The sequence below is a fragment of the Gambusia affinis genome, linkage group LG20 (genome assembly GCF_019740435.1).
Source record: "Gambusia affinis linkage group LG20, SWU_Gaff_1.0, whole genome shotgun sequence".
Taxonomy (NCBI): domain Eukaryota; kingdom Metazoa; phylum Chordata; class Actinopteri; order Cyprinodontiformes; family Poeciliidae; genus Gambusia; species Gambusia affinis.
In genome coordinates this window covers 14,339,017-14,356,744 of record NC_057887.1, presented here as the reverse complement: position 1 = coordinate 14,356,744, position 17,728 = coordinate 14,339,017, and the positions used below count along the sequence as shown (strand labels likewise).

Sequence of the window (17,728 nt, the reverse complement as noted above, 5' to 3'; positions counted from 1 at the left end):
GTCCCATCTTGAATCTGTTATAATTTCTGTTGAAGAAGCAAAAGATTAGAGTGATGATGAATAGGCCTTCTAATCTCAAATACTTCTAGCTCATCACCAAAAATAAATAATTAAAATAATTTCTGAATGCCACTTGTTTGTATTATTGAGGAGGGTATAAATATGTTCCAACAAGCCTTATTTTATTAAATGTTGACAAAAACAGATTTAATTGAAAATCTTGGTTGAATAAAAAAGATTAATAACAACCTATTTTGAAGATTTAAATAATGTTTTGGTTAACTTTTGTTGCTTTATTGACCCATTGGTACTTGGTTCCTTTTCAGAAGCTCTCAGGGAAATAATTACATCTTTTTTTTATGAGCCCATTTAAATTCTCTATTTATTGCAAAGAAATTAAATAAAAAGAAACATTGGCTGGACCAAATTCTTCTGCCTCCACATACCACATGGGACATCATGTGGGTCACAGTTGCTTATCTAAGAAGACACTGGCCCATTTTAAGACGGTCTTGCAGGAGTCACATGGCTCAAATGGCTTGAGGGTGACAACCCTTATCATCAGACACCGACCACGAGATCACAGACAGACGGGAAAGAAAGAAGAAGGGAATTCAGCAGAGATGAAATGTGACGCAGAAAGCAAGCCATGGAATAACACGGAAATTTTCTACTAATTAGCAAAACACCTTGGTTTGTGACAACACCTCACAAGCATTCAGAGTTCTGTATGGTTTTTATTTTAAGAAATGGTATCCTAATTTGAACGATGATGACTGTCCTCCTTTAGATGAGCATGCATTGAATCAACAAGTGTTTTTTTTCCTCCTCCAGCAAGCCCATCCCTCTGTTTTTCTCTTTTCCCTGCTTTATTGGCTGTTCAGCTGTTGTGCTCAGTAACTCTTTTGTTTGCCAAAGCATCCCTCACATTGCTACATGCCTGACCGGAGACAGTACCCACCAGCACCTACTTTACACCAAGACAGACAGTGTTTGCTTCCCAAGAGCTTTGGACTGAGAAGAGTTGGAGTCAAGAGAAAAAAGGGATGAATTTGGTGAGTTTTAGAGCTATGATCTTATAGACCCAGGGAATTGTTGGTATAGTCACTGGTATAGTAACTGGAAATGTCTTATGTCTTATCACAACAGATCAACAGGAAAGAGGATTTGTTGCTAATTCCTGCTAAGGATTACTTAGATGCCTTCAAGAATGTGTCCAAATATTTATGCCTAAACTCACAAATGGATTCTATGTAAAAGAGCTCAATTTACTGGTTGAAATTCAAGACCTGAAAGTGGTTACTTGAGACACCGAGAGATGACTCTCCGCAGGCCAGCTGCCCACCCAAGGAGGGCTCCGGGCTGGAGGAGGTCAGGAGACGAGTCCCATTGGGAGAACTTTATGTCAGGAGAAGAATCTTTACTTCGAAGATCTCTCTTTTCCCCTGCGCCTCGGCCGCAAAGCGCCATTGAGGGGCGCCAACTAGACTTTTGGCTGGAACACCTCAAGACAATGCAGAGCCAAGGCCAATCACCAATTCACAATACATCATTGGATGATCGAACTGCATCCATGCCTGTTCTCGAGGGACAGGCACCAAGAAGAGCATGGAAGCAGACAGACTTTTCTTCCTTCAGCGCAGCCTCGTCTTCATGTGGGAGCTCACCTAGCAGCCAGGAGTCCCTCCAAACTGTGTGGTTTCCCACTCCAGAGCGCAAGGGAGGCTGGGAGAAAGCTCACATTGTGCAGTCGCCATCAAAGGAACAAACTCAGTTCAGTTATCTTGCTCCAGTCAAAACTGGTTGGTTGCCAATCCAGAGAAGAGTAATGACGGTGGGGAACACTTGCACTCAAAACCAGCACTTGGACGCATCAGGTGGCCAAGTAAGATAGACAAAACCTGTCACTAACAGTGGATTAAATCATGTATCCTTCTAGTTTTTCCTAACATTCTCTGAATTGTTTTAGCTTCTTGAGAAAGGGGTCGGGGAAGAAGGGTTTGACTTGTGCTTATTCTTAAGTTTTGAGTTTCATTTTACTGGTAAAAGACAAATGATCAACCCTCAAAAAAACCAAAAAACAAAAACACATTATACATAAGATATACTTTGATAATTATACATATATTTTTGAATATTTATGCATGTGGGACACAGATTATATTGATCAAACAAGTGCATAATTTCAGATCCTCCTGATTCCAGCCCACTATGTATTTTGCATGTTACATGTCAAATTTCCTCCATGCCAATTTTCCATCACTGTGAGAAAGACTAAAACGCTGTTACAGGACACCAGGGGGAAACATATAAAAGATCTCCTCCAGGCTAAAAAACTATGTAAATGAGCAAGAAGCTTGGTGAGAATGAACATTATCTTGGATTGATCTGACTATTTGGAACCGTAAGAAATATAAAATAATCATCAATATATAGAATAACAAAGAAGGCTCAGAAGGAAATATTGTGGTGAAATGAAACCAAAGTGAAGACCAAAACAGACATTAATTTAGCCACATTAGCTTGCCATGATTTGAACAAAGAGAAACACAGAATATGCAAAATTGTCTTTAAAATATTTCAAAGGATTCAGAATAGTATGCACACTAGCAACTTTTCCAAGGCCTTTGGAAGAGAAACTGACCCACAGCACTGTAGATTATCCATCACAGTTGACGGTGTGCATGAGGTGATTTCTATTTCCACCCATCAAAAGTCTTTGTTGTTGAAAAACATTGTTAATTCTCTGATAAGAGCTCTCAGTTCCAGTAGAATTTAGCAGACTCATGTTGGTCATGTTTGTGATGGCAGTACAGAAAAAGTTGCTTTGTTTCTCCCATCACTCCCAAACAACCAGTTGAAAATGAATAATTAGTTGAATTATTAGACCCTCAATAATTAGAGGATCTAATTATTGCTATGGAGACATGGTGTGTCCAAAATACCAATAATTCCATTGTGGTCATAGCGCTGCATATCCAAACTCTAAATCTTACAGAACGTCTAAGGAAGAAGCTAAAGCTTTGAGTTGCCATAATGCAGCAGCTAGGAAAGCAAAAGGATTTCCGGAGCTTCTGTGCAAAGGAGTTGGTCACAATCCCTGCTGAGATGTAGGCAAACATATTGATCAAATACAGAAATTGCTGTGTGTACCCTCTGGGCCAAAGTTGAAAGTCAAGTTTTACTTCAGGTTCCAATTTTACTCAATGGCATAAAATTTCTTTTGTCTTCCTGTTTTGGTTGACATTCTGTCTCCCCTCATAAAAATATACTTAGTACCAAAACTAATTATAGTTTTGTTTGTAAGTTTCATTTGTAAGTTATATGTACATCAACAGAGGGGAGACAGACTAAGTTCACCTAACTACAAAACCAGTTACAGTAATTGCTGTTAAGGAACAGCAGTTACTGTTAGTTAACTTCTTTAAACAACTAATTTATAGTTCAATGTTTAAAGCCTTTATTTAAAGACCTCATTATGAACCACATTAATATATTAACAGCTTAACACACCTCAAACTTATAAACACTGTCAGATTTGATCAATGAGCTGTCTTTTATAGAAGCCTTAAAGGAGCCATTTAAAGAGAAATGAGCTGAAAAAAATATGGATTGTAAAGACACAAGAAGGGAGGCTAGAAAGTACAAAAAGGCCAAAAGAAATTCATCTTTAAAATTTTCATCTTGCAGTACTTACACAGAAGCAGCTGAATTGGACTCTTTATTCTCTGTTTTGTCTCCCTTTTGATCTTAAAATTTTAGAGATATGCAAAATTAGACCAAACACATGGAGCTATTGATAAAGCTTATTGCCAACATAATCACCATCCACAATGACTCTTTGAAAATCCTTGAATGATACCTGTTATGACAACAATTAATTTCCCCATTGGGACAAATAAATAATTTTTAAATTTAATTGAATTTGGAATGGTGATTTAATGTGTTGTGACAGACTGACGACCTGTCCAGGGTGTACCCCGCCTCTCACCCGAAGCGTTCGCTGGAGATAGGCACCAACACCCCTCCCAACCCCACTAGGGACAAGGGTGTACCTAAAATGAATGGATGGATGGATTTCATGTGTGGATGGTCTAAATTCTAGCTTACAGCTTTGTTAGTGTCTTCAGGGAAAGACAACTCCAAAACCTTAGATAATATATATGACAAACTGGAAGAATCATCATTATAGATTTTTCCATCTTACTACATTTGTTTCAGTTGCAGTCTTTAATTTTCTCTACTCTATTAGTTTGGATAACTATTGATTAGGATGACTTGGAATATCATTATCAAAGACGTTATTGAACAACTTTTGTACCTTTGAGGATATTCCCTTTGTTGGAAAAAAAGCATTTTATAAAGATTTGGAGCTTGTTTAACCCAGATCTGTAACAAGATATCCCCTTAGGTTGTGTTGCTTTGATTTTGTAATATTTGTGAGGCAGCATAAGCTCATGTTGCGAAGGTGATGGCGGTCTGGACCAGGCAGAGCGTAGTAGCGCCAGTTAGGGCCATTTGTACTGTAGAGTCTGAGTTACTCAGGGAGATGGAAGAGCTCAGGCATCCTTTGAAAACAGCCAACTCGGCAGGATCTCAACGCTTTCTCAAAAGCTTTACGACTAATTTGGAGCTGAAAAGGCAAAGATTGAGCTTAGCTCCCAGAAAGGATGCGAGTAAATGTACAAAGTTGAATCAATGAGAGCACAGCATTATCCAGTTAACTTGTAATATGTCTCCACAATCAATAATTTGCAGTGCTATACAGGGGCTTTGATTGAACTGATGTGGAAAGCAAATCCCTTTTCTTCCGACTGCCCAGTCAACCAGCAAATGTTACATACAGTCATAATCGATTGTTGTACAAAAGTCTTCTTTTTAAACCTTTAAATCTATAAGTGGAGACCATTTTTATTCCAATATTAACTCAATACAAACTTCTCTTTCTTGCCCTTAGGTGAAACTGAAACAGCCCATCACTCCAGCATTTCAAAAGAATGATGACATGCAATGTTCAAAAGGTATGTATGAAGTTAGCTATATCATTACAGGATTCTGTGTTTTTGCTAGTATTCAGTACGAAAGTGGCCAAACTGATGTGGTCAAATTTTTGTGACACGTCAGGAAAATCTGTACCACCTGTTTTTCTGGTAAAAAGAAATAACAGGCAACAGCATTGAATGCTTATAAAGGCATTATTGGCACATTATTGTCTTTTAGGGTCATATCTTCCAACACAATTAAAAAGAAAATCTGATCAATTAACAGTGAGAGGAGGAATTCCTGACAGGTTCACAATTGGTATTAACATTATGTCATGGCTGAGTTTGATGAAAGCAGACAGAGGAGGAAGGAAGTAAAGCACAAAACCCTCAACTCATTACTTATGTTAGCCAGTTGTCTAACTGGGTATGTTGCAGATGGGTCCAAATTAATAGTTGTCTGTTTTTATGAAAAGTAAGCATTTTTGCACCTCTTTTTCAATCTCCAGCCAGTAATTAGGTCCGATTTCTGCCTTATTTTTCTGAAAATTTCATGACTTGCTTGGCAGGCAAACAGCTTGCTTCTTCTAAGTTTCCCTAAGTGGTGCTGTCCAAGACATCAGTTGTCACTCTCTAAATCAACACAAACGTAATCTGTCCTGACTCTTATCCCACAGTATTCAGACAGCACTGTAGGCAAAATAAATGAAACCTAAATAGGACTATAGAGCTAACAAAAAAAGAGGTAGGATAGGGATTGAGGAGGGAGTCAGGAAGATAAACGGAGATCCAGGCTGATCGGAGAAGGAAAGTTGTTCGTCTTTGAACACAGCAGCGCTGCACTCACCAGGTTTGATCTGAAGCTTGATCTTTCAACTTCTTCCTTGTTTACACATAGATTATCCTGACAAGACTCGTGCCGCCAGCAGAAATCAAAGCAACCTATCTACACGGCACCAAGGAACTGCATTAGACAGTGCAGTAGCTTTAAGACACATTAACATATATGACAACGTAAACATTTCTTGTTAATGGCAACATTTACAGACTGAAATTTTATTTTTAAGTAATTAAAAAGGTCAGAAAATGATGACTAATATTAAAATGTTAAAAGTTATTTCCCTAGAGAAACACAATTGCTAAAAAAAACAATTTAGATACTCCGATCAACTTAAAGTAGAATGAATATTAAAGTTTGTATATGAAAATTTTCATATTGTATTAAATATTTTTTCCCAATATTTTCAGCATGAAATTAGGCTACAGCCACACATTTATTTTAAGACTGCTGAATTTCACCAGTTGTCAGTGAGGCATTGTAAAATCGACACCTGAAAATAAAATATGCAAACAAATAATGTAACTATTGCTAAAAAGAAAACTGCAAACAGTTTTCCATCTTAAAAATCTCTCCTTTTGTATTTTATATCTTGCTGTCTTTATTTGGCGAATTTAGATTAATTTCTCTATCCCTCAATACAAATCCCATTTAGCAAATATGAAATTACCTAATGCTAATGAGGACTTATTAAATGTTAAGATTAAATATGAAGCATTTTGTGTTTGAACTTTCACATAACAATTAAGTTAAAATCAAGATGATGACCATTAAAAAGCTGACCATAGGGATCTTAAATGACATATGGCAAAGAGTATTTGCCATATGTTCTTCAGTCTTTATGGTCTCCTAGGATATTAATGTCAGATGCAGATTGTAAAAAAAAAAATAAATCCCAATAATTTAATTACAGCTAGTGAACAAGAGAAAAGGCGAACAATGAATATTTTTTTTAAGTAATAAAAATACATGGGCCTGGGTCATTTAATCTCCAGGTGCAGTTGTCCAGCAAAATGCTATAAATTTCAGCTCGTCTGTCATTTTCTCCCTTAAAATAGAAATCACTGCAGATTAACCGCACGATAACCCAGGGTTATCTCAAAGTGAGGGCCTGTCACCATGGTAACGGCAGCAGGTGGAAACACAGCCAGGCAAGCTGAAAGGGCCACAATTGGGTATCAGTCACACCAGTGCAGTCATCCCCTTGAGGAAGCAGGAAAGTGACTCCAGGGTGGTGCCAGACTTTTTTTTCTGTGCCTATGTGAATTATTGACAGTGTCAACATTTCCTTACTGTCTTTAGAGAATTGCTTGATGTGTGTATGCACGTGCACGTGTGTTTGTGTTTGTACATGCTAAGTTGAAAAAGACATCCTGTCTTGTGTGTAATGCATTTAGTTTTGCCTTGATACAGCAGAGGCAGAAAGAAGTCACACCAGTCCCAGTGCTCCGGGTGTGAAGACAAGGAGGACAACAGATAGAGGCGCTTCTGTTAACGAGGTAATCTATTCCTCATTTATGAAACCTACAGCTAGGCTATATATAAATTTTTAAAAGTGGAACATAGAGTAATAATCAGAGGATTTGCAAAAGTTGGTGAGCCAGTTGATGGTTTTAAGCTAAAGGTTAAAGCTGTATTTTTCTTTGATGCCTACGTCAGTATTTCAAAACATAGATTGATTCCATGCTGGTATGAAAGGACGCTCACACACAAAGCTTATGTTTCCTTTAAGCAATGTTTTCTAACTTTTCAAGGACTGATCTTCTGTTATTTGACCTTCTATTAATCAGTAATTATGAATTAAAATATAAAAGACCTACCTTATAAACTACCTCTTAAAGTAATTTGTGTAAACTTATTACCATTCTTGACAAAATCATGAGATTCCAACCATCCATTACCTTTTGCTAAGATTTTTTCCAACAAAAATATTAGCAAAAATATTTTTATTGCTGACTTATTTTACTTTTTTACCTGCTCAACACGGAGCAGGTAAAAAAAGCAATAAAAAGCGTTGTTAAGACAGCCTGCAAACCTGACCCTGTCACTTCCATTCCATCCAGATGAATGTTCCAGAATTACCATAACTATTGCAAAAAGCTTGTGAAATAACACTGAATAATAAAACTAATATGTTACAGTTTAACAAGCAGTTCTGCTAACAAAATGTATGACTTTTGTATTTGTATACAAAATGTATTCTGATCTGCAACAAAGTAAAATCCCTATGTCATTAATTTTTCTTTCAGCAAACAGAAATATTTTCAGAATAAGCCTAAATGACCTAAAACAGGAAACATCTGTGAGCTGTAATATTCATACCAGTGCTGAGTGTATGTACGGTAAATGTGAACATAAACTGTACATCTTAGAGCTTTGAACTCCTTCTGAGGGCTTCTAGCCTCTGTATGTCCAGCGAAGCCTGTGCAATCAGAGGATGTCCCTCCATCTGGAGGAGTGTTAGGTAAAACAGTGCTTGGGAACATCTAATCTGTGTGCAGAATGTAACTCCCTGCCTGTGGCCAGTAAACCTGGTAAATGACTCTGCAGAGGAACAGCTACTGCTGCTTTAGAGGTATGAAGTCAACATTCAGAGTAGCTGTGGGTCAGAAACTTAATTTGCACACTGCAAAATGAGACGCTTCTGCATTTTCTCCCTAGAATTCAACCTGCTTGATGTAATGTAATAAAGAGTTTTCTCCTCTAACATGACCTCACACCTCTGGTGCTTCTTCAATGACTGTCATCATGAATATTTTCCATAACTCCTCCACCTTGAACCTCAACCTATTCGGTGGTCCTGAAGCACTGCAGGCATTTAACTAGTTCTTCCAGCAACCCTCCACTTTCCAAAGTTTCCTGAAAATCATCAGAAGGGAAAATTCAGCCTTTTTGGAGTGATGAATAGTTTTACACCATATGTGTTAAGAATGTCAATTGGGGAAGATAGATGTTCATTATATCCTATCATAAATATTTCTACAAGGACATATCAGTGTTTCTTTAAGTGCTATAAACAACATGAAAATACTCATTCCTAGAGACAGAAATCTTTGCTTTTTGCCACTGAGTTGCTGTTGTGAAAAGAGTTTCATTGTCATTCAGTGAGGGATAAGTCACGCTGTGCGCTGGCTTTAGCTACAGCTCCTTCCATTGCTGCTGGGGCAGTCACTGTGTCAAGCATGCGGTGGGTCATCTGACACCAGAACAAACAAAACAGCTGATCTGCAGCTGAAAACATGTCAGGTTTTCAATATTTGATATTGGAAAAAAAAGATATTTGCCCCTTAGATCAAAGTGCCAAACTGAATCCATTTCACTTTGGTGATTAATGATGACATTTTTAACATGTTATATCAGTGTTGCTATGTTATCCTTCCACGTTTTTCCACAGTTTGTCATATGCAAACCGCAAATTTGTATTTTGGGGCAAAAGAACTGAAGGGAATATTGCATTGCAAAGTAGAAGAATGAGACAAATTTCAGCTTGTTTTTGAAAATGAAATGTAAAAAGTGTGGCATGTATATCTGTTCTACCTTCTTTCATCTTGAGACTATCTAGTCGTTTAATCCTTTAGTTACTTTAGGTTTATTATGTTTCTCGTATCTAGTTATTTGTTAGTGTTAGATTCATTTTTACTAGTTACCCAGTTTGTGGACTGTCTGTGCCATTTTCTCTCTTTCTTTCCTCAGCCTGGCTTCTGCTCCCTCCCTTCACACCTGCAATCTGTTTCTAATCAGCCATCTGTTCCCTGCTCAGTAATCAACCTCCCCAGTACACAGACAGCTCAAACATCACCATAAAGACCAATGACCACAGCTGACAGGTTAGAGGCTAAGTTACAAGGGAGTTTAAAACAGATTTGGATTATGAAATAATAACCAAATTAAAACGCAGTCCACATATTACTATTTTATGTAAAACTATTTAGAAATCTTGGATAATTTCCTTCCACTTCACAATAATTCACTACTTTGTGTTGGTCTACCACAAAAGATGTTGCTAAATGCATTTAAATTTATGGCTGTGATATGACAAAATATTACATAATTTGATGGTTTGTGCCTGGTTTTACAAGGCACTGTGATCTTATGTCATCCACAGGGGCCTGAAAAACTTCACTCTGCAGTAAACCGACTTCCCAGCTGGAACACTCTGAGGACAGGCTGGAAGCCCAACAGAGCATCAGGTCCTTTGGGAGGAAATAACTGCAATGAACTCACCAGGGAGTTGGAATTAGAACTCCACAAGAAATCACATCTGATAACAAAAACAATCACAGAACCCACTAAACGTTCACCTCTGCATTGCACAGCTTCTGCTGATCCAACTGGTCATCACAGTTGGCTACAAGGGTCAAATACAACGAACACACAGAGGCCTCATACTGCTCTGCAAAAAACAAGCAGTATTCAGCCTCTAAAGGCCACGGTCTTTTATGGGACTAACAACAGTTCAGAATCTTCACACATACAGACAAGTTCAGCCGCGGCCACCCTCATCCCTCAGAACAAAGCAGGCATCTCTTCCATCACCATCTCCTCCAGAAAAGTGAGCAGATCAGCCAGCTTGCCCGGGTCCCGATCCAGAAAGTCTCCTTCTCCTCTCCCACCAGAGTGCAAGCCCATGGACCCAAACTCCCAGAAAGTTAGAGTGCAGAGGAAAGCTACTATAGTGAAAGTGACAGAGCAGAGAGTTATATCAAGCTCTACTCCGGACAGCAGTCATCCGGGAAACGTACCCTCTGGCAATGCTTTGGACACTGTAGTTCGGCGAAGAAAGGCCACAATCATTAAAGTGACAGAGCATAAGGAGAGTTACAGTCCAGGCAAGATAACACCCAGAAATCCAGAGTACAGACACAGCTACACTGAAGGACTGTATAAGAATAACAGCATGCCGAGTCAAGAAAACCACATGGAAAACAGTAAAGTACCTGCTTATCATCTGAATTCCTCGCCAAGTGCAACTGTCCCAAACACATTCTCTTCAGATGGACAGAAAAACGAAACCATGCACAGATCTACACTGAAACTTTTTCTTAGCAACCCCCCTGCCATTGCATCCTCTGTTTTGGAGCCTCGACTAAGGGCTGCTGGACAAAGATCTGAGAGGCCGCAAAGACCACTGAGCTGCTACGGCAGTTTGACTGAACACTCTAAGCAGAAAAAGGAAGGTGTTTCACAATACTCTGACTGGAAGCAGAGCTCCGGTCTTCCACAGGACACCTCTATCAATCATGTGGACTTCGACCTCCTTTTCACCAGCTCTGGAAAAGCAGCGAAGGAAGAAGGTGTGCCCATGGCAGCTGACAGGCTCACACCAAACAGAAATGAGAAAGAAAGACTGCCACCGACAGTGGATGGAACACGCAGAGCCTCCCCAAGTCTCACTCTCATCAAGGCCCCGGGTAGGTTTGTCTGTCCCACTTTGACAGTGTTCCTGTCAACATACAGGCTCCATCTGTCTTTGATCTATATTTTCAAAGCATTGCAACGTCTAAATATACACTTCCTTTTTTACAGTTTATGCCTTGTAGCTTCAATATATTACACTCCATCTGTATAGTCCCTCAACTTTGATGTCTTGTTGATTATGAGATTGTTATAAAAAATCTCCCTTCATCTGTTGCAGTGAGAGCACCGAACTCTCTTGCCAGGTGTATGCCTGAATAACAACTGACGTCTATGCAAAAAAAAAAAAAAAAAATCCTGCTCATCCACCCTCATTTCTACCTTTTTTTAAAAAAATATATATATATATATTCCTACACATTTAAATCGATTTGAATGAAAAATTTATTCCAGCCCCATTTTTACTTCTAAACACCCATCCATCCATTGTCTAGAAACACTTATCCTTGTAGGGTAATGGCGGTTGTTGCCTATCTCCAGCAGGCATTGGGCAAAAGGTGGATAAGTTACCAGTCCATCACATCGAGACACATAGACAAACAATCAAAATGCATGACTTGGCTTCCTCCAATCAAGTAGTTCTGGCATTGTTTTCTTTCCACCGGTACCTTCAGTTTTTCATTTGAGTGACCTTGTTTTAAGACATGTTTTCATTATTGTTAATTCTGCTTCTTCCACTTCTCACAAGCTAGTGAGTGAGCAATACTTTTTAGAAGTAAAGAGATAGTAAAGAGGGATGAATTTAAATGCATATGAAATTCATGAAATTTTTATTCATAAAGCCTGATAGCCGACCATGTACCGTTATTCTTCCACTTCACAATACTTCCATTAAATCTTAATAGACATTCAGGTTAATTTTGTCTCACTGAGAAATTATTCATTTACATTCAGTGTCTACCCAGATCAGCATTCACGTTAGCAATTATTTGGAATATGATCAATATAAACATAATGACATTTCTGTGGTGGAGAATGAATTCAGAGCTCTGACAGGTGGAAAGACTTAGATTGTTTTGTATCACTTGCCAGATAGAATCAGGAGAAAGAGGCCCACGTTTTGACCCCTTTTTATGTCTCTAAGGTGATGTTACTGATGCCAGCCTCTGCCCACACCTAACATATTTTATTGATGGCTTCATGCTTTTTTGTAAGCTGGTTGTCAGCTGGATGCAGAGGCATCCTTATTTTGAAGATCAAAATAAGGACATGGGAGAGGTTTGAAATGGTGCCTGGGAAGTCCAGTGGATTCCTGGACTAAAACAGGTCAGACACTTGCTTGTTTCGGATCGCAAATAAAGCACAGCATAAACAGTGCTAATTGTGAAACATCTGAAGCAGAAATCTTAAACTTTTTCTTTATTTCATCATAATTAGATATTAAAATCTAACTGCATGTTGTTAACTAAGATGAAAGGACTTAAACTTCCTATTCTGCAGACATTCATGTGGTCAAAGTGGTCAGACATTTTTACTGCTTCAGTGTTATTAGATGTTTTTCATAAAAGTGGAACACTTAGTAAAAGGTGTTTCAGAAAAGAACCAACACACTCAAACATGGTGATTGTGCGACGTACACTTCTGTACATTCTGATTGTAAACTTTTGCATACACAGTGACAGGACACTGATCCAACATAAACCAGTAGTGTTGAAAGGAAACCCATTTTTGAGATTGGCAGTGGCCTAGTCAAAGTCTAGCCATAAGTCTGATTAAAACTCTCAAATGTGGCTGAACTAAAAAGGTTCTGCAAAGCAAAGTGGAAAGAAGTGTTCTCAATAGTTGACATAAAAAAGTCACTGTCAGTGATTTCAAATGCTTTACTGCCAAAGATTATAGGAGACAGTTTTTAGTTTTTAAAATAGGCTCAGGTTGGTTTGGATCTTTTTTTTCATTCATTATTCCCTTAATAAATAAAATCTGCGTTTGAAAAGAGATCTTTTTATAATATTGAAATTAGAAAAAAAAAAAAAGATGTTCTGGATCCTTCCAATTTCTCTGTTACTCTCAAATGAATTGTTTATCAAACAAATCTCGATTTGTGACTTAATTATGGCAAAATGTCCAACATTAGAACAATCTTTGCATATTTCACAAACACTAATTGATTGCTTACAGTTGCCAAAACAATTACCCACAGGAAATTGTATATTCAAGTGAACAAAACAATGTGTGGAGGGAGTTTTTTGCTGTGCTAGTGCGCCTCTCCATTTATTATCTCTTTTCGCTGCATGAAATTATTAATTACCCTCTAATCACATTTATTAAGAGTGTCTACAATTAATTATGAGGCCAGAGGCAGCGTAATTTAAATTCCATGTTTGATTCAGGCCGCCTCAGAATGAAGAGGGATATTAAAATGATGTCAAAATCAGCCTGTTGTGTGCAGAACCCAGTAACAACCACTGTAGCTGTTTTTACTCACGGTTGCTTACATCAAAGGCCTCCTGCTTTTCAGATCCTGACTCCCATCAATCTCAAGAGGAAGTGCTCGCCCTCAATGCGGCCGCGATTATAGCGAACATCAAACTCCAGAGGCAGCTTAGTAAGAAGAAAACACCAAGTGGCGATTCAGAGAGGGCCTCCACGGATTCTCCCCAGGGAAACGCTGGTATTATTACACAACTCTGTCACCAGACATGACAGGAAGATTTTTAATGCTCATCGTTTCTCACCTGGTGAAAATATTAAGGTGAAAAAGTTACGGGTTCAACACTGTGTTTGACTGAATAAGTTTACTTCCATGGAGATTTTCCTGACACTTACCAAGAGCACCAAGGAGTAATATGTTGCTGCAGGCCTGGGGAGCTGTTGAGCAACCCCACACTGCGCTCAGGAATGTCAAGCTTAGCAAGGTGTAAATGAAACACAAAACTGTTTCATTTTTTCGTCTTTCCCCTCCTTCTTTTTCAGAAGTGATGGATGAGAGAAAATCTATAAATTCCAAGAAAAGCGAAGCCCGGCATCACAAGCGGTCTCATGCTGAATTTATTTCACTGAGGCCAGATCATGATGGGTCAACTGAGAGTGCCTCCCTTCAGGTAAGGTCAGACGTTGCTAAATGAGTTAATAAATCAAAGAAACAAAAGCATATGTTATTTTCTGTTAAACACTGATTTTCTATTCAGATGCCTTTAAAAAGTGGAACCTTTAAACATCTAGAACCTTTAGCCTAGATGTTCATCTGTAGCATCATTTGAACTGTTTGGTGGTAAAATTATTTGGAAACACTTAAAATGAATGAATATTTGCTAACAGCGAGCCTTTGAGATTTTATTTGACACCTATTACCATCCTCTTGATTTGGGTCATTGGAAAATAATCCTGGATCCTTGTCCGGTCATGTTTGTCAAACTTCCAGTTGTTTAGAATGTCTTAATTATTGGTCTGGTTGTAGTTATAGCAAGCAAGCAAGTCAGGGCTAGTAGATATTTTCTCCAAGTGCTTCCACTAAGAAAACGGACATCTGTCACATTGCATTTGTACTGAAGCTAATTCACACTGGTCCGTTACAAAGACAAATTGTAATGGATTTTAATACTAATTTTAGAACAATCTTATTCTACCCTTATGAATGCAGAAGGGTTTGTGTCAGATGCACAGAAGAAAACAATGATACACTCAGTACAAAATATATTTTAAAAAGAACTGAATGAAAAACACTTAATAAGAACTTCAAGTGGAATTCAAGAGATGGCCTAACTGATTTGTAAAAGAGAACAATGTGTTTCTGTCTTTGGCAGGGAGCGCTGCAAAGGTGCAGACCAGTATTCATCAGCCGCTCCCAGGAAAGAGTGCAAACACTGGCACGGAAGGTGCAGGAGAGACGGGAGCGGTCGAAAGCGGGGAAGCTGGAGTGGAGAAGGGATCAGCTCAGGCAGCTGAGGGCCCACAGCAGCACAGGGTCTACCTCTGTGAATGGTGAGGTCCCAACAGTAAAGCATCACCTCTTTAAACCACTCTGCTGTTCTTTGTCCCTGTGCAGCTGCAGTGGCCATTTGCCACATCGCTAATCACCCTTTTGCAGATTTAGAACAAAGAGCTGACAGAATGGCTGTCGACCAATCTTGTCCTCCAGGGCTCAAAGGGATACAGTTATTTTTAATGATACAGAATGCAGGGAGTTTGTACAGTAATTGTATATGTTTCATATAAAAGATTTTTAGATTCTTGCCAAAGAAATCTCCACAGAACACAAAAATTGCTTCTGAATGTTCAAAAATTTTTGTCCTTTTATCCCCATAGACTCTTTGCCTTCCTGCCCACTTAACTACTAGCCTAGATTGCATCAACTGCCAAAATTATCTCTTTGTGTGATTTTTAAAAATGTATTTACATAACATGTAAATGTAAATGTACATTATGGCTTTATCCCCCCCCCAATTTTTTCAAGCAAGTCATGCTTCCAAAATCAAAACAAAAAGCCTCTAGCATACCTCATAGCATGATTCAGCAAGAGTAAATAAAGCAAGTTTGCCTCTGGAGTTTGTCAGATCTAAACAAGTGTCTTATAGTTTATGCAATTATTTCTTGTGTACACAATAAAAAGACAGATTGATCAGAAAGACTCAGTTTAAAGTTGAGTATTTAAACTGAGAGCACATAGTTCCCTTATAACTATAAGGGAACTTATAGTTATAAGGGAACTTATAGTTATAAGGGAACTATGTGCTCTCATATAGTGCACTATGTGCTCTCATAGTTCCCGGCTTCACAGTGAACAATGGTTTCTTTATTTCTCTCTCTGCCCTCTTTTGGCCAGAACAGAAAACTACAGCTGAGATGCGAAAAACTGAGGGTTGCTGTGTTTGAAGGCTCTTTCCCAACGGTGCAGCAGTTGTATGCAAAAGTAAAGATGTTTCTTAAGAAACAAGCAGACAAAATAGATTACACGCCTTGGTTTAAATCAACGTGTTTTTCTCTGAGAATCCTGACATTTTCCTGCTGTTCTCACATTAGAACAGCAGGAAGACAGTCAATCTCTGGTGATTGACTGCCTTACTTCAGCGCTACAATGCAATCAACATTGTGTGTGAGCGTGTGCGTTTGTGAATGTGCTTCCAGATAACCTTTCCACAGACGGAGGTATTTCCCAGAGAGATGTGCAGTTCAGATCTAAGAGGCGAGTGGCAGCTCCGTCTCTCCCCCGACAGGCTGACTGATGCCATCCTCGTCTGCAGACTTTTCCCTGTCTTTTGTGCGGCTACCTTTGCATGAGAGAACCTGAGCCCATGTCAGTGAGATCTCTTCAGTATTCTACTTGGGTTGATCTGTCTAAAACCTCTGCTCTGAATAAACTCTTTTGTCCTTTCTGGGTTCTTTGACCTATTGTTTTAATCATCCTAACCTGACAAGCTTGCCTGATAGTAAGTTATATAAAGGTTAACAGATGCTCTCAACCACAACAAACACTAAATAATGTTTTGGGGTTGTTTTTGTTCACACAAACATTTCTGAGGAGGTAATCACTATCCTGTTAGATTTGCAATCAGGCAATCTTATGTTCCAAATATTTTTAATGAATACCCATTTCAAAGTGTATTTATGCAAATTACATCTTCCTAATGAATAATTCCACCTTACTCTATATGTGCATTTTATTTTTGTTTAGTACTTTTGATTTTGATTTGCTAAACTAAGATTGTCAGTGGGCAGAGGTCTTTTGGTCACCTCTAAAATAAAATCCAAGGTAACCAATTGCTTTCATAACTGTTTTAATCAGCAGAGTCCATCATTGCGTAATTTATTCCTGTAGAGATGTCAAAAACATGAGAGAAGATACCTTCTTGAAGACCAAGGTACACAGAAAGGTACATGGGTAAAGTCCTGCAAAAGCTTAAGGCAGGTTTAGTCTATAAAAGAAGTTGGACAAGGAAAGCATTAATCAAAGAAGCTACCAAGAGGTCAATGATAGGGAAATTATGCTCAAATGGGTTAATTAGCAAGTTAAATACATGATTTGAAGCAAGAGAGGACCCAAATGCAAAGAAGGACAGTGGTTAAACGGAGTGCTTTAATGAGATAATGAGAATCCACAGGGGAAAACACAGAGCAATCATAAAAACAGCAAAGAAACAAACAAAAACCAGGAGCTTCAAAACTGTACATTTCAGGGGTGTACAATGACAAAGGAACCAGAAGAACTAATCAGAGGAAATACACAGCTGTGACAGTGAGAAAACGGAGAATCTGAGGGAGGGAGATTAATTAACACAAAGGTAGTAGAAATAAAACACAACGAAACTACAAACCAAGAGGAAAATCTAACAGGCAAAGAGGACAAACTCCACATGCACAAAGAACAGAGCACAACAATAACCAAGAAACTAAACTCAAAGGAATGAACTCTTTCAACAATAATGAACACAGAGAAATGTTAAGAACAAACCTACAAACCACAAGGAAATGATCAAATACACCAACACAGAAGAAAACCCTAACAGCAAAGGATTGTGACAATGCGTCCATCTTATGTGAGCAGGCAGATTGACAC

At 38.5% G+C, this 17,728-nt stretch overlaps 1 protein-coding gene across 2 annotated transcripts; it reads left to right on the top strand.

The window, feature by feature from the left end:
* The first annotated feature begins 896 nt into the window (after positions 1-896).
* lg20h10orf90 (linkage group 20 C10orf90 homolog) lies at positions 897-16,547 on the top strand. Of its 2 annotated transcripts, none has more exons than XM_044103784.1 (9): positions 897-1,055; positions 1,150-1,885; positions 4,958-5,021; positions 7,234-7,319; positions 9,926-11,231; positions 13,694-13,846; positions 14,149-14,276; positions 14,979-15,156; positions 16,300-16,547. In XM_044103784.1, exons 2-9 carry the CDS (start codon positions 1,319-1,321, stop codon positions 16,395-16,397), a joined length of 2,580 nt encoding a protein of 859 aa, XP_043959719.1. In that variant the 5' UTR covers positions 897-1,055; positions 1,150-1,318; the 3' UTR covers positions 16,398-16,547. The 2 variants fall into 2 exon arrangements, with proteins under 2 accessions (XP_043959719.1, XP_043959720.1); XM_044103785.1 differs by having other exon boundaries at positions 946-1,055; positions 14,152-14,276.
* Positions 16,548-17,728: the final 1,181 nt, after the last annotated feature.

What these genes read in the sequence shown, in the direction of transcription:
- lg20h10orf90 (XM_044103784.1), top strand. Translation starts at nt 1,319, where the DNA reads ATGACTCTCCGCAGGCCAGCTGCCCACCCAAGGAGGGCTCCGGGCTGG. An exon ending in GAGGCGCTTCTGTTAACGAG is followed by an intron (nt 7,320 to 9,925) that starts GTAATCTATTCC and finishes TGTCATCCACAG; the next exon opens with GGGCCTGAAAAACTTCACTC. An exon ending in CACTCTCATCAAGGCCCCGG is followed by an intron (nt 11,232 to 13,693) that starts GTAGGTTTGTCT and finishes CCTGCTTTTCAG; the next exon opens with ATCCTGACTCCCATCAATCT.